Genomic DNA, 25,899 nt, shown 5'->3' with positions numbered 1-25,899 from the left:
ACAAAAGAAAAAAGTGTTATTTAAAACTTTATATTATGTCAATTGATCAATCAATTTTTTCAGAAAATTCTTTTTAAAAGACAATATATTCAATGTTTCAAAAAATTAAAAGATAAAAAACAGCGTCAGGCTTTTGATCGATCTAACCCTGCATAAACAAATTGAAATATCAAATGTCTGCTATCACATCACTGACAGCAACAGAACATCTTCATGAGTTATTTAAAGAATCTTCAGAATTATCTAAATTAGATGAACTTGCAGCATCTTCGGATAGCAAAATTGTTTATGATATTGTTGAACCAAATGGAAGCATGAGCCTTCCTCAGGCGATTTTAAAGGCTCATATCATGAAAATTTTGGTTCAATGTGGCTTTAAAATAGTCCTTTATATTGGAGATTGGCTTGCATTTTTGCACAGTCTGTTCTTATTTATTTTCGAATAATTTATTTTTTGACATTTTTATCAGAGAAACACACTGGAAATCTTCAATCCATTCAAACAATTGGAAAATACTACATTGAAGTTTGGAAAGCACTTGGAGTTCCTTTTGGAGAAAATATTCAAATTGTTTGGATGAAAGAAGCTGTTGGTAAAAATCCAATTTACTGGGAGCAAATGATCGACTTTAGCCAAGTGTTTACAGCTGTGAAATTGAAAACGTTTGAACTTTTTTTTAATTTTTTAAAAAAGACAATCTTTTTGTTTTCTTCATCAACGTTAGTGTTTCTCAACAAATGGAGAATTTAAAAGAGAATTCGCTTTTGGCTTCTCATATTATGTCTCCCTGTTTATCCTGTGCAAACATGTTCTTCACAGAAACTCACTGCGCATGTTCGTCAAGTGCTTCAGCTTCATCACCAGAATCTGCACCATCTCAGCGCCTAGCTGACGTAATTCAAATTGGCCATGATCAAGAACAAATAACGGATCTATTAAAAACTTACTGTACGAAAAAAGGAATAAAGCAACCTATCATCATCGACCAACGTTTGATTATATTATTTCGAACTGTTATTAACATTAAAATTTTCAATGTTTTTAAATTAAATTGTTTTTTCTTTCACAGATATGCTTCTCTCATTGTCAAACCCGAAAGAAGTTATGACAAAGAAAACTCCAGCATCAACAATTTTTGTAGAAGAAACGACAGTCTGCATTTAATTAGATTGAGATGGTATCAGACTTTTTTTCATTTGTCTTTTTTATAGGATGAGATAAAGAAGAAGATGAAGAAAGCGTTTTTGGCACCTGATTTGGAAGAACCAAGCGGTGTTATTGATTTGATATTCAATCTCATTATTCCGATTATTGGTGAATTCAAGATTGGTGAAAAGTTTGAAGCATTACTTCTGAAAAAAGTTTTTAATAGAAATATTCGTTTCGATATTTTCATTTTTCCTTCAAAAAATTTGTATTCCAATCAAATTTGCATAGAAATGTGAAAACAATGAGCGAATTAAAAGAAGTTGTGGCTGATGGAAGTGTTTCTTTGGGAGCTGTGAAAGAATCAGTTGCAGGTGTGCTTAATGTTTAAAGTTTACTAAAGCAATCAATACTCTAATAACCAAATGATTTTCTTCTCAGATGCAATAAACTTCCTTCTTGAGCCAGTTCGCCGTCATTTCAGCCCAGATGCCTCGGAAGAATTACAAGTATTCAATATTCACTTTATCAAAGATTGTAGCTGTTAAATAATAATTTCTTCTTTTCATTTTTGAATATCTTTAGAAACTTCATCAGGAAGTCATGTTAATCCTCCATCCACCTAAGCCTGTGTCTGTCAAGAAAGAAAAGAAGAAAGGAGAGCGTCCACCGAAGCCTCAGCCAAAAGTGGAAGCAAAAGCTGAAGAAGGAAAGTAGCTCAAAAGATTAACTTAGTAATAATTTTGTTATTCAGAGTGTTTTTGTTTGATTTGCAAAACTTAAACAAGCATAACAGCATAAACTAATTTTTGTACTTTTTAGTTATTCAAATTGAACTGTTTGATGCTTTGTAGTGTATAAAAAGAAAATTAAAGAGAAAAATAGATTGCTAAAACAAGTTGAAAGTGAAGATAATTACTCCTTCTGAAGTCTCCACTTAATTTCATAATTGAAGACAAGAAGAGAGAACAGTGAAATGAGCCTGCCGGCTTTCAGAGAACCATCAGCCTCATCCTTCATTTGGCTGCTCTTCGTCTTCCATCTGCTCGTCAGCATCGTTGAATCCAAGGATGTCTCTGGAGAAATCGAGTGATGTGAGATTCTCTTTGAGCTCTGTCATCGGCTTCTTGGTGAGGATGTTCAGGCACTCAGCAAGCATCTCAGGAGGTATTGGCTCTCCTGGTTGTTCAAAATTGTATTATTAAAAAAAGGAGAAAGAAAGAAAATTAAATAAAAAGAGAGAAAGAAATAAACAATGAGGAAAATGAAAAAATGAATCAAAACAGAAGTTAAAAAATAATAGCTAACCTGTAGTCATCAAGAGATTCAGCAAAGAGTCTCTAGAAATAACTCCAGTCAGAGGCTCAGCACCTAACTTCTTGAATGCATCATCTACATCCTCCTGTGAGGGTGGCATTATCGGACGGTGATTAACAAACACTCGAATAAATTCGCTAAGTCCAACAGAGGTAGGAACCTGCCCAGCTTCATCTTTCTCTCTGCCAGACCACTCTAAGTCAGCAATGACGTCATTGATCTCCTTTTCGGTGGGGTAAAAACCAACGCCTCTAAGCAGGTTTGGTACTTGCGAAAGAGGTACTGCTCCTTCAATAGCACGATCAACTGTGGCATCCTCACCTTGAGATCTTAGCTGTGCATAATAGAACATGTTGATGATCTCGTTGTGCAGTGGGCCACCAGGTCCGCCTTCAAGCTGTGCAAGAATAGGATCTGTGACAGAAGAGTTCTGAAGTGCGCATAAAGTCTCCATTGCATTCACATCAATGCTCCATCCAAACAAAGTGCAGTCTTCACCTCCAATTGTCAGTAGATGCGAGCCATTGTGTGTTATCACTGCTCCCATAACTGCACCAGGATGTGCTATCAGACCCATCCCATTCAATTGATTGCCATCCAACGGAAGTCTGATGAGACCAACCATCTGAGAACTCGTGGTGTATCCAACATACCGGCGAGAAAGATCAATAAGTCGCTTCTTTTCTCCACGATTTTCAATGCCTCCGATTTTCACGCGACGAGAAGACGAGGCACGTGCAGAATCATCGTCTCTTTGACTGTCCAACTTGCCTTCGTCATCTTCTTCGAGATCTGCATCCTTATCATCTTCTTTCGGAGCATCATCCAAAGGTGAAGCACTCAGCTCGTCTTCGTTGAACTCTCGCAAAACAGACGGAAATGTGATAAAACGATTGACTGGATTTTGACCAAAGATTGGAGCCTGCACAACCCTTCGAACTTGCATCGTCTGGAAATCAAGGAATTTGAATTTGAACTCAGAATTTGCAATCAAAATAACATCGCCTGGGCCAATGGAACCAAATGCACGTGCAATTCCAGACGATCTGAAGAAGTCTGGATTGAGTGGAGCAACAGGTCCTCCTCCAGTTGCATTAGCACCACCCGTCCCTCCTGTTCTGCTCAGCGTCTGCCCAAACTGTGTTGTTGTGCCCATCAGTGCTCCTCCTGAAAGAGTGTCTCCCATCACTCCTTTCGACATCCTTCCAATATCTGATGTTGAGCTGCGCATTGGGCCTCCCAGAGCATATGTGTCCATTCCACCGCCAGTGGTTTGATTCATCATCATCGCTGCAGTGGATGTGAATGCTGCTCCTTTGCCGACCGCTGGAGCAGACACACGAAGAAGTACTTCAGGAAGAGGTCTTCCACACTGCAAGAAAAGACAGGCTGTTGGAATAGCTGTTTGCTCGATAGTAAATGAAGAAAGAGTCTTGAATCCATTTAAGACAGACGAATGATACACATCAAACAGCACAAGTCTGCGGTCAGATCCGATAGTGAACAGAACATACTGTTGCTGTGAGGAGATGCCAAACTCGATTCCCCTTATCTCCTTGCGATGTGCTCTGTTTCTGCCAACAGTCACCCAATCACCATCTTCAGATAGAAGCAGCTCATCTGGTGACACTTCTTCTCCTTCTTTCTTCTTCCTGTACAGTACAACATATCGATCTGCATCATACATCGCCATAAACATACCATCTGGACTGAACTTCATCTCCATAACAGAATCGCTGCAGCTCTTAAATGTCCAATGTTCTGAATACACAGGCGCATTCACACCAGATGGAAATCCATTGGCAGAGTCGAGTTTTGCCGAGCTTGCAGAACGAGCAGAAGCAATTCCCATTTGAGAAAGAGCTGCTCCAGATGGAGTAGTCGTTGATGTTGCATTGCTCCCGCTGCCGTAATCAGCAATCAGCATCTTTAGCATCCCAGATTTGAATCCAACTGCCAGATATTTCCCTGTTGGATCAAACTGAACAGCGGTAACTGCCTTCTCAAACTGCTTCTCTCCGATTATTTCTCTCTTAAGATTTCCATTCTGGAAAAGTGGCAAAGGAACATCGTGAGAGTTGCTCTGTGATCGTTCGGATTCTTCATTTTCGTCCGACTCTTCTTTGCTTTGGAACATCACCAAAGTTAGAACGCCAGCTGAGTTCCCGATTGCTATCAAAGGCAAAAACGGATGCATTGCTACGCATAGAATGCTTCCTGACTGCCCATCCAGCAGCTTCTCTCCTCTTCCATGCTGATCAACTGGCCTGCGCACGAGACGATCTCTTTCTTTGTCTTTGTCTTTCCCCCCTTCTGGTTCCTTTGAATTGTCTTTCTCCTTTCCTGTTCCTTTCCCTTTTCTTTGAGTCATTCCAGCACCACTTCCATCTTTCATGGATCCTTTCCCTCCAGACATACCTCTCATTCCCTTTCCAGAACCACCATCACCCAACGACGGAACAAGAGGAAGATTAAACTTTTTGTGCAGATGTGTGTCGTCTGCAAAGGATGATCCTTTCACGAGTAACACTTTTCCAAGCGTGGTTCCAACAATCAGATCTGGAAGAACAGAAGTGCGGGGATTCAGATCGATGCCAGCAGAAGTTACACCCGCGACAGATGTAGAAGATGATGCAATTAAGGCAGATGTCGAAGTGGAAGTGGAACTTGCACTATCCTTGACAGTTGACGCAACAAAATCGTGAATGGAATCGAATGAAGCTGGAACGGACAGTGATAGAGAAGAGAGCGGGCCTAAGTTCAGATCCTCAAACCAACCACAAAGTCGGAACTGGAAGTCGAAGAAGCGCACATTACCGTCTTCGTCTCCAGTTATAAAGAACTGTGGATGAGTGACAAGGCACGGTGATGATGTAGACGATGGATTCAACCGCAAAATCTTCATCACTTTGCGAGCTGCGATGTGGAAGCGTTGCTTTGACTCTCCGCCTTTCTTCTCTCGTTGTGTTCTATCGCCGTCGTCTTCGTTGTCGCTTTCATCTTGAGAATCGTCCAAATCATCGAGAAATGTGTCTGTTTCGCGCTTGCCATCCATCGAACTCCACAGAATAAAATCACCGTTGTCTGTTGCTGTCACTGCCTGGTCGCTGAATGGGAAGAACGCAGAAGCTGTGAATGAAGACACATCTTGATGGAGATCTCGTGTGTTTAGTGCTGGTGAGTGATAGTGCAAGATGCAAGGTAGTTTATGAAATGGATCAACATCTTCATCTCTTCCTCTGTTTCCATTTTCTTCCTCTTCGTCTTCAGCTCCTTCGTCATCTCCATGTTCTTCATCTCCTTCTTTTCCGCCTTTCTTCACAAGCCTTCTTTTTCCTTTTTTCCAGAAAACTGTTCTTCGCTTTCCAGTTGTGCACAGCTCATCAGGGTTTGTTGGGTTAAAAACTATGTGATGTTGAACATCTCCTGTGCATATAGGAGACAAACATAGAAGGCATTGTGACAGTCCTGATGGTCGAGGTTCACTATCATCTGCAATCCAATCCCATAAAGCAATTTCTTGCCTGAAAGGAGCAGATGATGAAGATGATTGGGGGGCAAGAAGAGTGGCCATATCATCATCAATTCCGCTGAGCTCCTGTGCATCGAAGGCGTCTCGAGGAAAATGGGTTGATGCAGTAGGAAGTGGAGTTGTTGAAGTTTGCTCTATTGGATATGGGGCAGATAACGTTGCAATTGTAGTGCTATCAGGAGATAAGTCCATGGCAATTACACCCTTTAAATAACAAAATAAAAATTCATAAAATAAAAGCACAATTCATAAAAGTGTTTCAAACTTCGGGATGTGGAGAAAAGATATTTTTGACTGGAACTCCAGATTCAGAATTCCAAACAATTATCATCGAATCTGGACCAGAATCTGCAGTGAAAATCCATTTCCTATCTCTACTTACGCATACACATGAAATGGGATTGCACTGTTTCCAAATTTGTTGTGAAAATTCAAAAAATAAAGGATTTAAGCTTTTGTAACGATTATAACATGCAAACGTGTCCTTGAAGAAGTTGCTGAGAGCCTGTATCGATATCATATATCACAGCCGTATGGGCAGCAACGTATACAAGTGCCTACAACACAAAAAAGATTGTGATATATTGTTAGAAATAGAAGATATAAAATACTTTTCTTGAATCTGTTATTAGCGATAAAACTCCGTTCTTAATGTCTTTGTTGTACCCAACTGCAAAATCAAGAGTCTAATAAAAATTAAAAACAAGAAAGTTTGTAAAAATTATTGTTTTTAATTGCATGTGCAGAAAAAAGACGAAAATCATACTAAAACGTTTGTTGACATTATTTTTATATGGGCACTCTGATCCTTTTTATAAAAGAACAGGATAAAGCTGCTTTATAAATTTCTCCGATGGAAGATAAGGCAGCTCCCATATCCCAAGTTACTTTTATTAACGAAACCATCAATGTTTGTTCCATATTTCTTCTATCCAATTTATTTCATCGATTTTCTGTTTTCCAACTCTTATTAAATACAGCCAACTCAAGTCGATGAGTTGATCATTTCACTTCGCTTTTCCATAGAAACTAGAGAGCAAACACTTCGTAAATTGACGTTTCTGGCATTGTTTCGTTTGGAGATTATATTTTTGTTTTATCTTATTTTCACGACTTAATAAAATTTCAGAGAAACAACTCATTTTAAAAATGTTTTATTTGGGTATTATTCCTACGTTAACAGAAATTTTGAGGACTGCAGAAGCTCAAGATCCTGTTTATGTGTGCAGTCACTTTTTTGATAAGTGTTTATTGTTATTTTAACAGCTTTTGAGTGTTGACCTTCTATCATTATTGACTAATCATGTAGAATCTATAAGCAGCGAGGCTCAGATAAACATGGTTGTAATCCCACTTCTGGATATGCTGGAGGTGTGTTTCATAACTTTTTTCATCACAAACAAAAAAAATTATTTTATTCAGTCAAAAAATCCATCTATGTTTAACTCTGCTAAAACTGCACTTCTGGCGCTTCTATCTGGAAGTGGATCTGCATGCTTGTGCGTTGCAAAAAGCGGATTTATTGAAAGATGCTACGATGCTTTTGAATCATCAAGGCCAAATCAATCAAAAAAATGTTATGCAGAAGTTTTGCAAGCACTGATAAGCGGAACAGATGCAGTTGAAAATGGGACGATGCCACGAAAAATGCTGGCTTCACTTCAGAGATTGTCTGTAGTTGTGGCAGAAGATGCACCAACAGCAAAAGTTGTTAATTCAGTAGCAACTTTGTTAAAGCGGAGAATTGACAAGGCGCTTATGATGGGTACGCTGATGGAGACAGAGGAAGAGCGGTGGGAAAAAGAGAAGAAATGGGCAGAAGAGCTGGAGAGAAGAAAAGAAGATTCACTGGAGCCATATGGAGGAAGGAGAGGAAGAGAAATAGAGAGTGATAGACTGAGCATGTCACTTTCTGAGAGCGAAGAAGCCAAAAAGGATAAGAAAGAGAAGAAAAAAGACAAAAAGGACAAAAAAGATAAGAAGAAGAAAGATAAAGAGAAAGAGAAAGAGAAAGAAAAGGACTTTGATCTGATGTCGCTGTCGAAGATTGAGTCAGAGCTGTCAGACGTGTCATCCATCTACAGCATGAAGCTGAAAAGATCAGCATCTGCTTCGGGTTCGCCTTCTGCTACGATGTCAAGAACGCCTTCCGTTTCGACTACAAAGAGAAGAGAAGTTATTCGGCAGCCGATTGTTGTGGTTACGAATGTTGGTTTGGTGGATTTTTTTTTTTATTTCTTTAAATAGAAATTTTAATTTTATGGTTGATTTTTTCGAATTGAACTTAATTGCTATTGTTTTCTTGAATTTCGCCTTTTTCATTTGAACAGAGGAAGAAATTGATCCTACAACGCTCACGTTCCAGTTTCCTAATCCAGGCAAATGTACCTCCAGCAGAAATGTTGTTGAATGTCTTGGCGCTGCCACGTCGTGTGTCGCTATCAATGAAGAATTTGGGACGGGTATTTGGCATGTTGAGCTGAAGTTTATACAGCCGCACGCACAGCAATGTATGTAAAAATGAGAAGAGAAATGTGTGAGAAGTTGAATTTGAAAGAGGGAAAAGAGAAAAAGAAAGAAGAAAGAGAGAAGTTAAGTATAATGACAGAAAGAAAAGATTTATTTGAAGAATGAAAAACTTCTTTTTTTCTTTCAATAGCCAATTTTGATTTCATTTATTCATCTTTATTCCAATTAATTATTCGAATCCATTTGACATATTCATTTCGATTTATTTTCATTTTAGCATTTGGAATATGCGACTTCTCATATGTTATCCCTGGTGATTATCGGCCTGGAAGAGACTTTCACAGTGCTGGCTATTATGGAACTGAGTATGAACACTCATATATTTAGTAATTCAAGTTATCACTATCTGTTTTTTTTTAAAATAAATACTTATTGTTTTCATTCCAATTTTTTTTTTTTTTTCCCTTTTCTTTGTTCTGTTTTTCAGTTCTGCTCCTATGCGGCATGGAAAACAGTGGCATTTGATGAATGAAAGATTTGGTGATGGAGATATCGTTGCTGTGGAGATGGACTTCGAATCAAATCCAACACAAGCTCACTTTTTTGTTAATGGCAACCAGCAAAAGACAACATTCACACATATTCCTGCTCCACTTAAAGTTGTGGTATGATATCGATATCAAGTATTTTGAATCTTAACTTGCTCATTTGTGATTTTTCTTTTCTTTTTTTCTCAGTTCGAATTGTGCGAGCCAAAAGCTAAGGTGGAAGTGGTAAGAGTTGCCAGAGTATCGGAAAGCAACGCAAAGCCTTGGATAGACACCCGAAAGAGCGAAGTTCCTGTTCAATGGGGAACATTTGGTAAAAGACGTGCATAAATATGTATCTTTGTTTAATTTTAGACAATTATTTGTATGTTTTGGTTATTTCTTCCACATCAACGATATTATAATGTTTGTTTTTCATTTGTTTGCATTGTTGTTTGCATTGTTATATGTTGTGAAATTGTATTCTCTTAATTTTTCTTTGATATTTTGTTAGCTTTTCGTTCTTGTGATATTTTTATGTTTCTTTCAACATTGCATGATATTAAAAAAATGAGTGAATCATTTATCATTGACATGGTGCAATTTGTGAATTGATAAAGTGAAATGTTTGGAGATGAAACAAGTGTGAAATGAAATGCAAGCAAGGTGCTTTAGGAGTTAAACAATAAATAAGCTCATTCCTCCAATTCCGCATGTTGCGTCCACAGAGTCAAATATTCGCATTTCTGTGGGCAAACATCAGAAGATTCTTCAATACAGCACTCAGATGCAACCTAAGTATTCATTCAGTTAATTACAGTTAATTAATCAACAGTTCATTAAAAGTATATTATTAAAATTTTAGTTTAAAAAATTGTTATGTTTTCAAACTGGACACTGCATGCAAAGAGTGGAAGAATAAGGAGATGTAATAGTTTCCTCCAGATCTGATAGTAAGCAATAACGATATGCTCCCTATTGAAATAAGTATATAACATTAAAATAAAAACAATTTTGAGATAAATGCAATTTTTGATATGATAACTTTTCAAAATTTTGAAAAATGAATTTTTACCTCTTTGTCTCGAAAGTAATTCAACCTGCGAGATAAGATTAATTTGTCCAAGCAGCGTTGAGTGTCATCTGGAGTAAGTGGAATACGCATTGCTCCAGTTGCATTAAGCGTTGTTGTTAACTCTGAAACTGTTCTTGGACCCTGAAATGAAAAAAGAATTTTAAAAAATTGCATAAACAAACAAAAAAATTATTAATAGATGACAAACGTGCTGCTGAATGATCCGAAGTATAATGCGTGTGAGTTCCGATATAAATTCTAAATCAACTTTTCCTCCTTTGTGAAATATATCTTCCTCTTTTGCAAATTCAGGAAGCATATACAAATTTGTCCTCTATAAATCATATGAAAACTTCCAACATAAAAATGTATCAAATAGTTCAAACCCTCTTGTCGCTTGCTTTGTGTAACGATCCAGAATCGACCATTGAATTTAACAAAGAAGTAGCTTCAGTCTGTTTCAATGAAAATCTTGTTGCAATGTCTCTCACCGTTGCTCCTAAAATAATAAGAAACGCACAAATTTCATCAATAATATGTCAATGAATAATATGAAACATCCAAATTTACCTTTATCCCCAACTTCCTTCATAAAAAGTAAAATTGCTTGTTCTTTTTGAGCTCTGTTTCCGCTTGCAACAACATTTGACTCGTTTAAATAAAAGTGTACTTTACCCTTGTCCTTAGATGCGATGATTTGCTTCTCACGTAGAAGTTGTTGTAATCCAACAGCTATATCTGCTTGTTGAAGTCCTTGTTCGGTTGCTAATTTCAGAATATCTGATTGTTCAATGACTCCATCCTTTTTTATTAATGCAAGCAAAACACTTGTAGCTGGCGCAGCTTGTGCCATCTTCCACAAAAATTCACTTTCGTGGAGTTATCAGATTCTAAGAAAAAAATGAATAAAAACAAAATAAATATGGGGAAACGATCGTATTGTAACAATTGAAGTGGGAAAAAAAATAAAGAACAATATTAAAATCAGTATGAAAAATTATAAAATATAAGAATTTTCATTCTTTCTTTACTATTTTCGATTTTGTTTTTATTTCAGTGCAATCTGTTGAGGGTGTTGATTCTTCTATTTCAGAATGCTTTCTTTTTGTTGGAATCTCGATTTGTTCATCAATTTGAGGTCCAAGCTCAATTGTCTTTGCGTTTTTGATACCTTCTATTTGCTCACTAATTCCGCCCAAAACTTTTACTCCACTTAGCACATACCCCATTCTTATTTCCCCTTCCATCATTGGGTGAGATTTCTTTTCGTCAATATCCCATTTACGGACAAAAGAAGAATTTAATTCTACTTGAACTGCATGCTTTGTTCTTCCCAGATACGCTGCAATTTCCGATAATGGGTCAAGAAATGGAGAGTATATTGCGAATGATCCAGAAAATGCTAAGAAAGGAAATAGCAAAGAAAAGATTGGAAAAGGATTATTTGACGTTGCTATCAGTAAGGAATCAAAAAATTGAAGAGAATTTTTCAGGAGCAACAGAACGGTTACATCTCCAGTCAGCGATGAGGTCGAAATGGATGAAGAAGGTTGAAATGAAGAAGATTGGAGAAGAGATGTATCTGATTGAATGTCAGCTTTTGTTTGTAATGAAGTTGGAATGTCGCTTGTTTGATTTTCTTTATCGGAATTTTTAACCCTTTTCGAGTGAATAAGAAGAGGTGCATAAAGAAGTGTTTGAGAATGATGTGAGCATGAGCAAGGTTGAGGATCCTGAGAAAGCGCCAAATCAAACATGTAAAATGGAATGGGAACAACAATTGACATTTCTTCTTTGCTGCACACGATGTGTGTGGATCTGTCGCCTTCGTTAGAAGATTTGTTGCGATGTGCATGAACAACAACGCCCTTTGATCGCAAGAGCATCTCTGTGTCATTTTCATCTTCGCTTTCACTCATTCCCTTTTTCTTTTTCTTGTCTGCCTTCAAAGACGCTTGGCTCAGCCAGCCCCTCATACGCTGTACAACCGCAGCAAGTAACAGCCCTCCGCATTCATCCACAACGCATACTTTCCCTCCATCTTTCAATTCCATAAGTTCAGAATCTCTTTGATAATCCTCTGTAATGAAATTTGGTTCTTCCGTAAATAAGGAGCGAGTCTTTGTTGAGTCTTTATCTTTAATAACAATTGATTCGTCAGCCTGTAAATAACTTCCTTTGCAAAATAGATCAATTCCCACATTTCCCAAAGAAAGCATTAATGACAAGCAGGCTGGTGATATGTATCCAATTTTCTCTGGTTTATGTTCAAAAAATGAAGTAGACATTAAAGAAATAGTTGGACGAAGAATTGTAACAAGATGAAGATGCCTTTTGAAGTGTTTCAAAACAGATAATGCAAATTTCTTATAAACCAAAAATAAGTGATTTTTTTAGTGTTCAAACTTGTTTAACTTTTTTTTGATGTATTTTTCTTGAGAAAATTCAGTTTTTCCTTCAAAAGTCTTTGATTCTGTGATTAGGGCCCCTACAATGATTGAGGCATGAGCTCCTTTCTGTTTCATTTTTGCGATTGCTTTTTCGTCTAGCTTTTGTGCCGTGCTTGTGTCAACAAGATTTCTATTATCTCGAACACCAACAGGCGGGATAAATGATGCAAGTGATTCTTTTTTTTCTGGTTGTTTATCAATCGGTGTGGAAACTGTCCCTTCAGAATCATGATCATTTTCAAATCCAGAAGTTGAAAGAAATTCTAAAAATGAAAAAAAATAATCGAAAAAAATTTTGAATTCACACTTATATCCTTAAATTTTATGTTCAAATCAAAGTGATACCTTTATAAGAATTTGCTATTCCTTGAATATCAATTTTTTGATCTTTCTCAATTTTTTCCAAATTTCCCTTATCATCAATCGAATATGTTGCCCCGTAAAGCTTGCCAACAAATTTTGAATGTTTTATAGTCCTCTTAGAGATATACACAGATCTATATTAAAAAGTGTTTCCAATAATTAACGAGTTCATTAAAATTGCATATAATAGTAAATACCCTCCATTCTTTATAATAGTGAATAAATCCTTGTCCATATTACTCCGAAGAAGAACGTAATCATCATATTGAACTGTTTCTGTGTAAGATAGCATAGAAAAAAATGAAGATAGTTAAATTAATTTAAATAATGGTGGTCAAAAAATTGAGAAATGATTTATTCAATATATGTTAAAATTCAAAATTGATTGGGGAAGGATTCAAATAATGAGAGAGTGAAATATAGAATCAAGAAGATAATTATTTTTTTCAAATTGATTTATTTTTTCTTTTGAATATTTCAGTATGAAAAAAAAAAAAACAAAAAAGAAAGAAAGAAAAAGAGAAAAGAAGAGAAAAAGAAAAAAAGAAAAGGAAAGAAAAGGATAAAAGAAAAGGAAAGAAAAATATTTAAATGATTTCTGATAATTTCAACTGCGCTTTTAATTAATTTTCATTCTTTTTGAAGATTTATTTCATCCAAATGTGTTATTCTTCATGGAAAATCGCGAATGATTAATTTCAAAGTTAAAAAAATTTTTTTTCATTTTTGTTCAAATTTTTATTCATACACCGCAAATTTCACCAACATGAAATCTATTTATTAGTAATGCTGTTTCATTTATTCATGTGTGGATTCGTGAGTGGGAACAGAAATTTGATCATGAAATAAAAATTTATATAATTTATAGAACTGAACATTTGCATCTTTTCGAATAAAAATACCCCAATAAATATTTTTTTGTTGAAAATCACTTATTTTTGCACAAAATATTTCTGACAAGATAGTTTTCTAATAAATTGGAAAAGAAAAATAGTTGTCCAAATTAATGTGAAAAGTTCCTTTTGTTTTATTTCCATTTGAAATAAAAAAAGAATATTTTCATCAAATTTCATTCCAATTCACAAAATTTCACTAGCTTTGAAATGAAAACATCGTGAAGCACTTGTTTCCATTCTGGTGAAAAAGAAGAGTGAGAATGAAATTTGATTAAAATATTCAATTTTCATTTTCACCAGAAATTAAAACATTTAGAACATTTCATAATAATTATGACAAATTGGGGAAAATATAGACTTTCAAGCTTTTTTTGCACTAAGTGTGGAAAAATTGATTCACTTTTAACATTATTAACCTTCAACAAATTTCAAAATTAAATTAGATTTTCACAACTGAAAACAAACATCATTGATGAAATAACAAAATGAATTGTGACCTCACATGTATTTTAAAAAATAAACCATTTTATCTAATATTTTTTGATCACAAAAAGTTCATCTGAGATGCATAATTTTTCTTTGAAAATGCCTGAAGTCAAATGTTTTGCTCCATTTTTCTATAATTTTTTCTAAAAATGCAAAAATTATCATTTTTCCAAGGAAATAATTTTTCAGCTGATCCTTTTTGAAATTCTTTTTTTGTTCGAGTATTGATCAATTGCTTAATCTCAATGAAATTCAGAAAAAAAATTTTTTTTCCTTTGAAACGCACAAGTATGAATGTTTTTTCCGTTGAATTTCATTTTTTTCCGTATTCCTTTGAGATAAAAAATTTGATCAAAACTCGAACAAAAGAATAATATCAATGAAGATTAGTCATTTTCTCAATTTTTTTCACATTAATCAAATAAACCTCAATATAAAATTTGCTTTCATTATTTCCGCATTGACAAAAAACGAAGCAAAATCGAAATGAAAAAAAATTAATAAAACTGTTGTTAAAAAAAGAATCAAAATTGACAAAAAATTTTTATGTATGGAAAATGAAAATATTTGTTTCCTTTAATTTAAAAATAAATAAATAAATAAATAAATGGGGCAAAATATTTAGCTTCAGGCATTTTCATAGAAAAATTATGCACTTTTTCTTGACTTTTTGAGTCCAAAATACACAATAAAAATGGATTTATTTTTTTTAATACGTTTGAGGTCTCAAAACATAATGTTATTATAACATTTTCGTTTGAATACGAATTTGATAATCCAATTTATTTTGAAATCTGAGAAAGCGAAATAAAGAAATGAGTGAAACAATTATTTCATGCTTTGTGCATTAAAAGCTTGAAAGCATCGGCCTAAAAAAAAAAAAAAAAAAAAAAAAAAAAAAAAAAAAAAAAAAAAAAACATAATTATTTTATTTCTATAAGAATATGGGGCAAAATTCTTCATTTATGAAAAAACTTGAGATTTGTTCCAAACCTTTTTTTCAATCAAAACATTTTAAATCAACAGTTTCAATGCAAAAAATTAAAGAAAAAATTTGAATTTGAGAGAAATATTAAAAAATACAGAATGGAACAAAATTCTTAAAGCAAAATATTGTTTCCCATATGTAATTCATTACATGTTAAAAATTAAAAAATAATAATTTTTGGAATTACAATATATTTGAAGAAAATATATAAAAAATCAAAATAAGAAGTGATAATACAAAATGGTATGATGAAAAAAAAAGAAAAAGAAAAGGAAGAAAGAAAAAGGAAGAAAAGAAAAACAAAGACAAACTAAATGAGTATTTACAAAATATATAAAGTAGTTTAATGAAAATAATAATGTATAAAATATTTAAAAAATCGAAATATTTTATAACTCGAGATCTTGCTTTAACTGAAATGATAATTTCCGAGTCATATAGTTGTTTAAAGGATTGAAGGTACCGAAAATAATTTAACGTTCAAAATTATCCTTCCACAGCGAAAATTTGTATTCCACAGTATAAGTTTGAATTCCATTATGAATATTTGCATTCCACAATACTTATTTGTATCAATAATTTAATTCTCATTCATCATGAAACGTTGCGTCAAACAGAATAATTTGCATTCAGCAGAAAAAATTTGCATCCCACGATGTAATATTTCATTCCAGAAGATTAAAATTATCCAACAATAAAAATGTGCACATAACAATTTTATTTCTCTTTCAATAGCATTAATGCGCATTCAACAATATTATTAACCATTCATCAATATAACATAATATTCAACAATAAAAAACGATACTTTCACCAATAACATTTAAAATTTATAATTGTTGAAATTACGCCTTAATCACCTTAATCCAAATAATTGAATAATCATCACACCCTACAATCCGAATGTAAAACATCAACCAAAAGTTGCCTTACCAGAAATAAATCATGAACCAGATCCTCAGTTTACATATTTAAAAAAAATTTAAAAATTTCGAAAGCAGCTCGAGGCAAGTAATAATAATCCAAACGATATATTCAAAAATTAACTATTTTTTCATTCGCTGAAAGCACAATATAACCCAATGAAGAGGATCTTTACAAAAAATTTGCAGATATATCAGAAATGTTCGAAGGTGCTTGAAGTTGTAAAGTTCAAGTTCGATGAATACGTAACAATTTTGATATTTTTGTTGAAAATCAATACATAGAACAAAAAGCTTATTATCTTTAGCCGAAGAAATCTGCCTCATTTGAACCAATACTCATTCAATAATTATAAAGAAATCTTTGATGCTCAAAGGATCGAAAACGAAAGTTTCTAAAAGTCAGTTCCGATTTTTCTAGATGAGAAGTGAAATGTTGTGATGCCTCTATACTAAAAGGCAATGAAGTTGATCATTTGATAGAGCTTGTTTGAGAACGAGAATGGCTTCGAGAACTGGTTCGATTTCTCGAAGGAGGTGATGCATCTGTCAGCAAACTAACTTCTATTGATGAAGATGGAGATGATAAGGATGTTGCACATAAGTCAGCCTTCCCAGGATAAATCAAATTGTTTTGTGTTGATAAATGAGAATTTGTTGAATTTGCTGAAGATGTGCGCATAAATGAGGAAGATGACAAATTAGTGGATGAATTATCAGAATTATCAGAATTGGAAGAAGTACGCTTTTCAGTTGAACTGGTTGTTGAAAACGTGGATGCATCAGATAGTGAATGAGTTGAATGAGTAGATTGAACAGAAATAGGCTTCTTGACATGCGCGTGAGCTGGGGAAGGAGAAGACGACACAGATGAAGAAAGAGAATGAGCAGGAGAGTGGACAGCCGATCCACTGGTGGATTGAAGAGATAAAGCAGAATTGACTTCCACAGATGGTTGCTTATCATTTTCTTTATTCTTCTCTTTTCCTTTCATATCTCCATTTTCCGAAGAGGCATCACTTTGAGGAGTCGTAGAACTAAATGGTTGTGACAGCTGCCCACGCCGATGCTTTGAAAATGCCAACATACTGCGATGTATTGTAACTATCAAAGAAGAATTAGAACTCGAACGATTTGAATCTTTTGGAGATTGCGAGGTTGCTTGCTTGTTTTGAGGCTGTGCTGGTAATTTGTTGTCTGAATGCTCAACAAGGCTTTCAGAAGAAATATCGATTTTTTTTCCGTCCGATTTCACAATTAAGGTGCTTATAGTATTTGAATCCTGTTTTTGATTTTTTTCGTTTGAGATTTGTGAATCTGAATTTTCGTTCATGCTGTCAGACGATGGCAATTGAATAGGTGCTGTTGATAGTGCAGATGCAGAGTGTTCTTGAGGAGATAACAACAAAGAGACCGATGGAGTTGAATTGCCCTCCTGTTGAAATGCTGATTCATCAAAACACTTTGGTTCTAAATCCTTGGATACAGTCAAATAACTAACATTTGAACATTCTTGAACAACATTTTCTTCCATTTTCTTGGGAATCTCATTCCTCATTTTTTCGTTTTGCTGGATCTTTCCGTCTGAAGAGATCAAACCATGCTGAGTATTTTCATCAACAATCTCATTCATATCCTTGCTTTTCTTATACCTTTGTAAACGAGGCATAGCATTTCTTTGTTGCTTGTTGCCCATCAGCTGTCTCTGAAATTGATTGATTGATGCAGTTGCAGAAAGGAGAGGCTGTGCCAATAATTGCAACGTTGATTGAAAAATGTGCGTAGGCAATACCAAGCCACTATTTAAACTATTTTGTGTTGTTTCATTAACAATAAAGGAATCGTTTGAGCTTTGCACTGAATCATTTTTAACCATTCCAAATGAAGAATCCATTTTTTGAATTTGACAAGAAAGAGGCGAAGTTTGCATGTGCTGTTCTGGAAGTAATGGCAATGATGAAAAAGATAAAGATGAAAACGGAGACGTTGACTGATCTTCCATGGAAGAATGCAGAACACTTCCTTCTGATTGAATTTGATGATTAACAATTGATTCGTTCATGGTATCTGTCATTGGATGTTGCATCCGAATTGCAGTATCAAAAACCTCTGTAAGTGCAGCAGCATTTGTTGAGAGTGCAGAAAGAGCTTGCTTGAGTGTACTTAGACATGACCTATGAAACGTGGCACGATTTCTTTTGCTTTTTCGAATGCAGCAGTTTTCTGAACTGCTTGTTGAACTACTTTGTTCTCTTCTGTCTAATTCTTGAAGAGATGCAATCTGCGAATCTTTCATTTTTTGTGGCGAAAGCGAATCGTTCTTTGGTTCTGTCAAATTTGATTGAATTTGTGGTTCTTCATGCTGATGATGCTGAATCAACTGTTCAGGCTGCTTCGGCAACTGCTGCATTGAAGTTGGACTACTCATCACAACTCCAACTGGTTGTGCTTGTTGAAAAGGAACTTCAACTGGAATTCCAGCAGGAACGCCAACAAAAATTCTTTGTGTTTCTTTTGGATTTATGGATGTGGCGTCTTTTCCAATTGTTTTCCCATCTCTGACAAAAACATTCTTTCCACTCAAAATGGTGCATTGTTCATTTTCAAGCAAATGCTCATTTTCCTTTGAATCAGAATGCTTCAAAACCCCTTCAGTGATTTTAGCATGCTCATAATTATTGGAGGCAGAAGCCGATTTCTGATCATTCGGCATTTGATTTTGATTTGGATCACAATTGTTTAAGTACTTTAAGATACTTTCCGAACGAGAAATACCAAGTGCTCTCTCAGATTTTCTAAGTAATTTTAATCTCACCGGATTAAGACTTTGAAATGAAGCTAATGGGTTCGATTGAAAAGGAAATGATAAAGCTTTTGTTGTGGATGGAATTGCTGTGCTTTCTTCTTGACTAATTTGCCCTGATACGGTTTCGTAAGCACCATCAGGTTGAGGTAAAGATGAATTTTTAGACTGTGACAATGCAATATTTTTTACAGTGTTTGTCATTGAAAAAACATGAGGAAGCAAAGAAATTGGAGCCAAAGATGTTACTGCAGATGAATTAAAAGATGCGGAAAGTGAAGGTTGATTTTTTTGCGTTTGAAAAGGTGAAATTGAAGAAGAAACAGTATCAATTTGTGAAATCAATGGCTGGGGAAGTCGAACAGAAACAGGAAAATGGCGAGGATTTTCTCGCGTATTGACATTATTTGGATTTGTATACGTTGGATAAGGATGGGTAATTCTATATGTGTTTTTAATAGCTCTTAACGGATGTTGCATTTTGATGATATTTGGTGGAACTCCTGATTTTCCTGTGGATTGCAGGTAAAACAAAGGTTGAAACGAAACTGGAACAAGATTTGGAAATCCCCGTGCAACGTCTGTATCACCTCCACTATCAACATCGTCAGAATCAGTATCGCTGCTACTGTCCGTATTTGAGTGCGAATCTGATGAAGATGTGCTCTGGGTGTCTGAAGATTCTGATTTGTGAGCTTTTCGAAAATTATAATGACGTCGTTTATAAGGCGAAGAAAAACTTTGATCATCCGTGCTCGAATCTGAAGAAGTGGAGCCTCTCCAAAAACGTCTGCGCTTTGTATGCTTTTCCAGCTGCGTTGACTGTCTTGTTCCATAATGATGAAAATGAACTGGGGAGTGAATGGACGATAATTTGCCAAGTTCGGTGCTGTTTGCTGTGTCCGCATCTGATTGAAGATCCCCTCTAAATGAAAATCCTTTTCGTTCACGTGATTTTGGAGAAGAAGGCTTTTGTCTTGTTGCTCGTCGAAATACATTTGTGGAAGAAAGTCTTTTATGGATCTGTTCTCTTTCTGAACTATTGCTTGAATCTGAAGTCTCCTCTTCGTTGCTTTCATCTGATGATGAATATTTAGCTTTTTTTGTTTCTCTTTGTTTTTCTTTATCTTTTCTTCTATCTCTTCGAGATATTTTCTTTCCACGTTCCGGTGTTCCTGAAGTTCGTGCAACATTTTTTCTTTCATCATTGTCGTTAAAGCTTCCTCTTGTGTGATATTTATGATGTTCGGATTCTTTCGCTCGAATAGATTCCTTTGCTTCTTCTTTTTTCCTTTTTAAAATTCCTGCCAGAAACTTGTCGCTCATCCTATAGTGTTGTTCAAGTCCAATATCTCTCTTAAATATTTGCTCTATTTGAGGAAGATTCGTTTTTCTTGTTTTTTCGCCTTTTTGAGTCGGATCCTCACCATTTTTTTCGAAGTCCTCTTCAGAAGACGAATCTTCATTTGTACTGTTGGAGTCGTTCTTTCCACGATTTTCATCCAAAATTTTTGAAAGTGGATTTGCTGTAGATGCTGAATAAGCTCGAAGCGCTCGTTGATAGCGAGCAATAACATTACGATCATCCATATTCCTAAGCTTCCTATTCCTAAGATCTCCACTTGATTCAATTGGCTTTAGTGTTAATTCATCATTTTTGGCTTTGACAATGACTTCATCCTTTTCATTCTTTGAATCTTCATCTCCTATTTGAGAACTATCACTCCCGACACGCTTTGAACCTCTTATTCGAAAATGCTTTAAACTATCTTTCTCATTATTGATTTCATAGTGTGTTGCTTTTTCGTTGTCTTTTTCTGTATCGTGTTTTCTTCTAGATGAAATTGCATTGGAGCGAATTCTAGTGCGCAATCTATTATTTGGAGACGGTTTTTTGCCACTATTTCTCGGTGAAGAATCTTGCCGTTTTTTTTCAAAATACACTTTGCTATATAGATCTTTTCGATCTTTTTTTTCTTCTTTTCGATAAGCTAAACTAAAAAGGCGACGTGTCTCGCTATGCTCTCGGGTATCTTTATGTTTGTTAATAATGCCTTCTAATCTCCTTGACAGATAAGATTCAAGACTTCTGGATGGATGATGTAAAGTTCGTGTGAAATACATTCTTGTTTGAGAATGATCAGTCTTACTATCATTTGATACCTCGGACGATTGTGCATCAAACACCTTTTTACGTTGTCGGGTTCTGGATATTTTAACTTTTTTCATTTCGTTATCATGCTCAATTTGTTTTTCATTTATTATTCGTCTCCTTGAATGAGACAAAAAGTTTGTTTTGGAATGTTTCACAACATTTTGAGATGCTTTTCTTAAAACTGAACGCTTTCGTATAGATTCCACATTAGGTTTAATATTATGTTTCATTCTAAGATGCCTCATTAGATTCTGCCTCGTTGTAAATGATCTGTCGCATCCAGAAATATGACAAGGATAGTTTTCCCCATTTTCAAATTGAGACAGAGCAGATCTATGTCTCAAGCTATATTCAGACTTTGATATTGAACTACTGTCCGAACGCGTCATAATTCTAATTGCGCTTCTTGAAGAAGAATCTACCAATTTTATATTATCTTCAATATCTCCTTTTCTTTCTCCTTTCAAAGTCAATGAATGTTGTTCTTCTATTCCATTTGAAGCAGGGCCGTGTGCTTTCCCTTCGATTATTTCTTCTGACATATTTATTTTTAAAAATGAGTTGTCTTGATCAAACCTGCGATAATTTTTTTTGGACAATTTAATATTTTACTCGTTTGGGGTATTCTTAAAGATGGAGAAGTTATTTATGCATTTTTAGAGTTCAATATATATATGTTTTTGGTAAATAATGGATGGGTTATTTTATAATAAGCTCAGTATCTAATCTGAGAAGTGATCATTCATTTTTCAAACAAGAAAGTAATTTTAAAGAAACTCGAATTACCAATTGAAAAAACATTATTTATATGAATATATATTTACGTCTTTGTCTGCTGTATTTACCTTTTATTTGTTTTATCATTTGAAAATTGTGCTTTTTTTTTTTTTGAAAATTGTTGAATCCTTTCGAGAATAACGCTAATTCGGAAAATTGAGAATGCAAAATTTAAATTTGTAGATGCAAAACAAAAAAAATGATTCTTCTCCGTACAATTTACCGAATGGGATATTTATAAAAATATTGCAAAAATCATAAATGAAAAGGAACGATAATTTCATTTTATCGAAATCTTCAAGCAAAATGTTTAATTTCACAAACAGTTGAGTCTTTCATTTTTTTTTTTTTTTGTCAGATGATAAATTTTAATTATTCATTATTCAGCAATTTTTTATTCATCAAAAAATGAACTTTGTGAATCTTCGTTTATTCCTTCAAATAATATGCATAGCATTTTCACAATTTTAATTTAACATTTCATGAAGCGAAAGATAGAGAAAGATATGAATAAGAATCAAATATTTCAACATCCAACTCCAGATCCTTTACCATAAAGTTGACTTTTTGTTCAAATGAGCTGGAGAGATGATGTAACAGAGAAGCTAAGACAACATGGCGTTTTAACTAGAATGAGAGCATGCTTTAAAATTTTTGACTTTTCAAATTTACTAGTGAAATTATTGAAATTGTTTTTGTTTTGCAATTTTTAAGAATGAATTGAAAGCGGCTGTTCTTCTTGCATTAAAAGACAAAGAACAAGAAATACCAGGAGAAAACGAAGCAATGGAAAATTTTCAGAAGGATTCTCAATGTTTGATTGATTTTTACTCAAAAAAATATTTTGCATCTAAATTTTTTATAAAGATATTATTACTCTTTCTCTAATCTACGAAGCATTAACTTCTCTTGGCCTCAAGAGCACAGCATCTGTATTTCTCGGGGATACTCAAGTATTTTTCTTTTTCTTTTTTTGAAAGCTATTTTTAACTGCTTTTCTTTTCCAGGAAAACAATTTATTGCCCCGAGACGAATTAATTAAAAAATACTTTCAAAAACTTGAGGAAGCATCACATGCATCACAAAATGGATGCTTTCGTCCTCTTATGTCTTTATTACTTGATGATTATTTTGATGCAAAGAGAGGACAGTCTTCAGTGATCAATCCATCTTCAACTTCAACATCATCATTTTTACAGCCTGTAAATTCCACATCTTCATTTAACAATCAAAAAACAGAAAAGGATTCGTCCGAGTATGATGGTGATTTTCACGATGATGATGAAAGCGAGCAAAATTTTTCTATGCAAAAATCAAAATTATCAAAAACTGTTGAGGATGAAGAAACAGTGCCCCAGCCATCGTCTGGGCGTCCAATTGCATCATGCATTACTACAGAACCAGGATTACCAATTTCCTATCAAACAGATAATACAAAATCTCAAAGAGAGAAAGAACCAGTCACTCAACCTCTTCCTCGATCGTCACAAAGTGATGATGGAGTAAAGGAGATTATGGAAGAAACAATAGTATGCTAATTATTGTTATCTTTGCAAAAAACTTGCAATTTAATTGAAAAATGTACTTTTAAATATGTATATTTCATCAATGTTGATTTTGGATATCTTTGATCACTGTGATATTCTAATTTCACTATTTTTTTGTTTGCTTTCAAATCGCTCCAAATTTAGGGAAATGCAAAAGATGAAGCACCGAATGCTTTAACTAAAGAAGGACAGAAGTTTTTGAAAGGGCTTAAGAATAATGAAGAAGAAGTAGAAGAGATTGACATCACTTCAGGAAATGAGCACAACAGGTTTGACTATTCTGAGGACGTCCTTCAATCTTCGCGGCAATCAGCACCGATGTATGAATCTGATTTTGGCAACCAGGAAAACAAGGCAAACGAAAAACAGGAACAGAAAACAAAGGAAGATGATGAAAACAAAAAAGTAACTGAAAAAACTAAAACTGAAAAAGAGAAGGATACAACCGATTTTGGAGAAGAAGAAGACAACTACGAATACACAGACGATGAAGAGAATGGAAATCCGTTTGGAGATGTAGATTTCGGACCAGAGGACGAAGAAGAAGGAGAAGAAGAGAACAAAGAAGATAATTCCGAGAAAGCCAAAACCGATGAGAAGCCAAAAGATAATTCAAAAGCAAATGAAAAAATGCAAATTGAAGAACAGGACTTGACTTCTGAACTTGATGATGCACAACTTTCTGATTTTCCTGATCACTCGACGCCGGCAAAAGCAAAGCGGGGACTGAACAAGGCCGAAGCTGCTCGAATGGAGAGAGGAGCTGGAAGAGCACAAGGTGGATCATTTGAGGAGGATTCAACATTGGGAATGGGGCATGGATTTTCTATTGAGAAGTCTCCTGGCTCGATGATTAGCAGACTGGATGGATCGTCTATGCTCAGCACAGACGACGACGAAGAAGACGAAGATGAGAATGAGGATGGGTCAGAAGAAGGCGACAAGTTTGTGGACGAAGACGAATTGCAGGATGAAAGAGAGCGCAAAAAGCGAGAACAGTCCTCGACAGAATCTCAAATTCACATCTCAACACTGCCATCTTTCTCGTTCGATGCCTCTGATGCAACACAGCCACAATTTTCTTCAGCTTCGTCTGGAATGACTGGGTTTTCAAAATCCTTGATGTCTGAAGGCGCACAAAGCGATCGCACTGATGATAGCAGCAGCAGAAGAGAAAGCAAAGAAAAGAATACCGCCACAAGTGTTGAAGCGAAGCCAGACAAGGCGAAGGAAAATGATAAACAGAAAGGAGATTTCACCGATGATGATGAGTTCTTCAACAGCGACGATGGAAATGACATTTTGGATGAGTTAGAAAAAGAGCCTGAACGCAAGCCAACAAGCACTTTTGTCACCACATCGCTTGACAAAGATGACGATGACGAAGACGATGACGATGATTTCGACAATTTCTTCTCAAAGCCATCATCGGCTAAGCCAAAAACAGCAACTGCCAGTTCTGGATTCTCATCAAATCCACAACCAAAATCGAAGTCTGTTTCATCTATTTCTTCGAGAGGAACAGACAACATAGAAAGCGCATTTACTGCATCATCTGGGGGTGCCAAAAGAAGAGCATCGCCTTCTTCAAGTCGGCTCAATCGGGGTAGAATTGGTTCAAGAGCAGCCATTGAAACACCATTCAGCAAAAAGAATGATAACATCTACAGTTACAGCATGGATGGTGATGAAGGAAATGATGACGATGACGACTTCTCGAATGATTTTCTGAAAGGGGAAAACTCAAGTTCTCATTCTCAACCTACTTCATCATCGACCTTTTCGCAAAAGCAGGAACCGTCAAAGACTTCTTCTTCATCATCATCTTCATTTTCATCTCGGCCTTTTTCGTCTTTTGGTTCTTCTTCAAGCACATCTCAGCCATCGTCTTCCACTTTTTCATCGTTCATGAAAAATGAAGGATCAAAGCCACAGCCACTATCGAACGGTGTTGCAGATGAGGAGTTTCAAGTTGAAGACGATGATGAATACAACGATGATGACGACGAAAAGATGAAAGATGATTTCCAAGATGAGGACGAGCAGCCTGCGCAATCTGGAAGCAGCGGAGGAAATAACAAAGGGAATATTTCTTCTTCCTTTGGAATGAAAAGCGTGAATGATTCTCAGGAGAATCAAACAGAAGAAGAGGATCTTTTTGGAGATGACAGAAATACAGACATTTGGTAAAAATCATTTTTAATTCTCATACACAAACATGTCAATTCTTTAGACTTCTTTATTCTACCTTTTCTAAGTTTTGTTTTTTTTTTTTCCCCAAAACACTGCATTTCACTTTTTGCACAACCGTTCATTGAAAGAAAGATGTCATTTGAGCGATTTAAAATTTTGTGAAGCATGGAGAACATCCTTCAAATCTGAGGCAATTAGTATTATCAATTGCTTCAAAAAATAATTATGATAAAAAAAATTTCCGTTTGAAA

General features: G+C 35.1%; 7 protein-coding genes across 7 annotated transcripts; 3 read left to right on the top strand and 4 right to left on the bottom strand.

Annotated features, from left to right (window-relative positions):
* Positions 1 to 168: 168 nt before the first annotated feature.
* On the top strand, positions 169 to 1,949 carry MONOS_5109 (putative tyrosyl-tRNA synthetase). The gene is made up of 8 exons (XM_067875229.1): positions 169 to 420; positions 471 to 663; positions 726 to 991; positions 1,071 to 1,153; positions 1,213 to 1,337; positions 1,439 to 1,521; positions 1,589 to 1,656; positions 1,733 to 1,949. Exons 1-8 carry the CDS (start codon positions 174 to 176, stop codon positions 1,862 to 1,864), a joined length of 1,197 nt encoding a protein of 398 aa, XP_067733936.1. The 5' UTR covers positions 169 to 173; the 3' UTR covers positions 1,865 to 1,949.
* On the bottom strand, positions 1,946 to 6,780 carry MONOS_5108 (putative flagellar associated protein; the record flags this gene model as incomplete). The annotated part of the gene is made up of 6 exons (XM_067875228.1): positions 1,946 to 2,326; positions 2,456 to 6,200; positions 6,262 to 6,402; positions 6,476 to 6,553; positions 6,608 to 6,682; positions 6,763 to 6,780. 6 exons carry the CDS (start codon positions 6,778 to 6,780, stop codon positions 2,157 to 2,159), a joined length of 4,227 nt encoding a protein of 1,408 aa, XP_067733935.1. The 3' UTR covers positions 1,946 to 2,156.
* Positions 6,781 to 6,789: 9 nt separating this feature from the next.
* On the top strand, positions 6,790 to 9,578 carry MONOS_5107 (uncharacterized protein). Its single transcript, XM_067875227.1, has 9 exons — positions 6,790 to 6,906; positions 6,977 to 7,070; positions 7,126 to 7,217; positions 7,263 to 7,367; positions 7,419 to 8,208; positions 8,327 to 8,506; positions 8,743 to 8,830; positions 8,953 to 9,130; positions 9,203 to 9,578. The coding sequence occupies exons 1-9, from the start codon at positions 6,850 to 6,852 to the stop codon at positions 9,341 to 9,343; spliced, it is 1,725 nt and encodes a 574-aa protein (XP_067733934.1). The 5' UTR covers positions 6,790 to 6,849; the 3' UTR covers positions 9,344 to 9,578.
* Positions 9,498 to 10,991, bottom strand: MONOS_5106 (putative DNA-directed RNA polymerase III subunit RPC6). The gene is made up of 6 exons (XM_067875226.1): positions 10,638 to 10,991; positions 10,454 to 10,566; positions 10,276 to 10,401; positions 10,068 to 10,208; positions 9,884 to 9,967; positions 9,498 to 9,786 (listed from the first exon to the last, which is right to left on the bottom strand). Exons 1-6 carry the CDS (start codon positions 10,918 to 10,920, stop codon positions 9,688 to 9,690), a joined length of 846 nt encoding a protein of 281 aa, XP_067733933.1. The 5' UTR covers positions 10,921 to 10,991; the 3' UTR covers positions 9,498 to 9,687.
* An 11-nt stretch (positions 10,992 to 11,002) lies between these two features.
* On the bottom strand, positions 11,003 to 13,172 carry MONOS_5105 (putative tRNA (adenine58-N1)-methyltransferase non-catalytic subunit; the record flags this gene model as incomplete). Its single annotated transcript, XM_067875225.1, has 4 exons — positions 11,003 to 12,398; positions 12,474 to 12,780; positions 12,863 to 13,014; positions 13,078 to 13,172. 4 exons carry the CDS (start codon positions 13,170 to 13,172, stop codon positions 11,084 to 11,086), a joined length of 1,869 nt encoding a protein of 622 aa, XP_067733932.1. The 3' UTR covers positions 11,003 to 11,083.
* Positions 13,173 to 16,645: 3,473 nt separating this feature from the next.
* Positions 16,646 to 21,709, bottom strand: MONOS_5104 (uncharacterized protein; the record flags this gene model as incomplete). Its single annotated transcript, XM_067875224.1, has 1 exon — positions 16,646 to 21,709. Exon 1 carries the CDS (start codon positions 21,671 to 21,673, stop codon positions 16,646 to 16,648), a length of 5,028 nt encoding a protein of 1,675 aa, XP_067733931.1. The 5' UTR covers positions 21,674 to 21,709.
* Positions 21,710 to 22,462: 753 nt separating this feature from the next.
* MONOS_5103 (uncharacterized protein) lies at positions 22,463 to 25,795 on the top strand. Its single transcript, XM_067875223.1, has 5 exons — positions 22,463 to 22,546; positions 22,623 to 22,722; positions 22,776 to 22,861; positions 22,916 to 23,437; positions 23,600 to 25,795. Exons 1-5 carry the CDS (start codon positions 22,484 to 22,486, stop codon positions 25,643 to 25,645), a joined length of 2,817 nt encoding a protein of 938 aa, XP_067733930.1. The 5' UTR covers positions 22,463 to 22,483; the 3' UTR covers positions 25,646 to 25,795.
* Positions 25,796 to 25,899: the final 104 nt, after the last annotated feature.

The sequence above is a fragment of the Monocercomonoides exilis genome (assembly GCF_001643675.1).
Source record: "Monocercomonoides exilis strain PA203 chromosome Unknown scaffold6-2077815, whole genome shotgun sequence".
Lineage (NCBI taxonomy): Eukaryota > Preaxostyla > Oxymonadida > Polymastigidae > Monocercomonoides > Monocercomonoides exilis.
The sequence above is the reverse complement of the archived record's forward strand: the minus strand, read 5'-3'. Positions and strand labels throughout refer to the sequence as shown.

What these genes read in the sequence shown, in the direction of transcription:
- MONOS_5109 (XM_067875229.1), top strand. Translation starts at nt 174, where the DNA reads ATGTCTGCTATCACATCACTGACAGCAACAGAACATCTTCATGAGTTA. An exon ending in TTGGCTTGCATTTTTGCACA is followed by an intron (nt 421 to 470) that starts GTCTGTTCTTAT and finishes CATTTTTATCAG; the next exon opens with AGAAACACACTGGAAATCTT. An exon ending in ATGCCTCGGAAGAATTACAA is followed by an intron (nt 1,657 to 1,732) that starts GTATTCAATATT and finishes GAATATCTTTAG; the next exon opens with AAACTTCATCAGGAAGTCAT.
- MONOS_5107 (XM_067875227.1), top strand. Translation starts at nt 6,850, where the DNA reads ATGGAAGATAAGGCAGCTCCCATATCCCAAGTTACTTTTATTAACGAA. An exon ending in GACGTTTCTGGCATTGTTTC is followed by an intron (nt 7,071 to 7,125) that starts GTTTGGAGATTA and finishes ATAAAATTTCAG; the next exon opens with AGAAACAACTCATTTTAAAA. An exon ending in CTGCTCCACTTAAAGTTGTG is followed by an intron (nt 9,131 to 9,202) that starts GTATGATATCGA and finishes TTTTTTTCTCAG; the next exon opens with TTCGAATTGTGCGAGCCAAA.
- MONOS_5106 (XM_067875226.1), bottom strand. Translation starts at nt 10,920, where the DNA reads ATGGCACAAGCTGCGCCAGCTACAAGTGTTTTGCTTGCATTAATAAAA. An exon ending in ACAAAGCAAGCGACAAGAGG is followed by an intron (nt 10,402 to 10,453) that starts GTTTGAACTATT and finishes TATGATTTATAG; the next exon opens with AGGACAAATTTGTATATGCT. An exon ending in CTCTTTGCATGCAGTGTCCA is followed by an intron (nt 9,787 to 9,883) that starts GTTTGAAAACAT and finishes ATGAATACTTAG; the next exon opens with GTTGCATCTGAGTGCTGTAT.
- MONOS_5103 (XM_067875223.1), top strand. Translation starts at nt 22,484, where the DNA reads ATGAGCTGGAGAGATGATGTAACAGAGAAGCTAAGACAACATGGCGTT. An exon ending in TATTTCTCGGGGATACTCAA is followed by an intron (nt 22,862 to 22,915) that starts GTATTTTTCTTT and finishes TTTCTTTTCCAG; the next exon opens with GAAAACAATTTATTGCCCCG. An exon ending in AGATTATGGAAGAAACAATA is followed by an intron (nt 23,438 to 23,599) that starts GTATGCTAATTA and finishes CTCCAAATTTAG; the next exon opens with GGAAATGCAAAAGATGAAGC.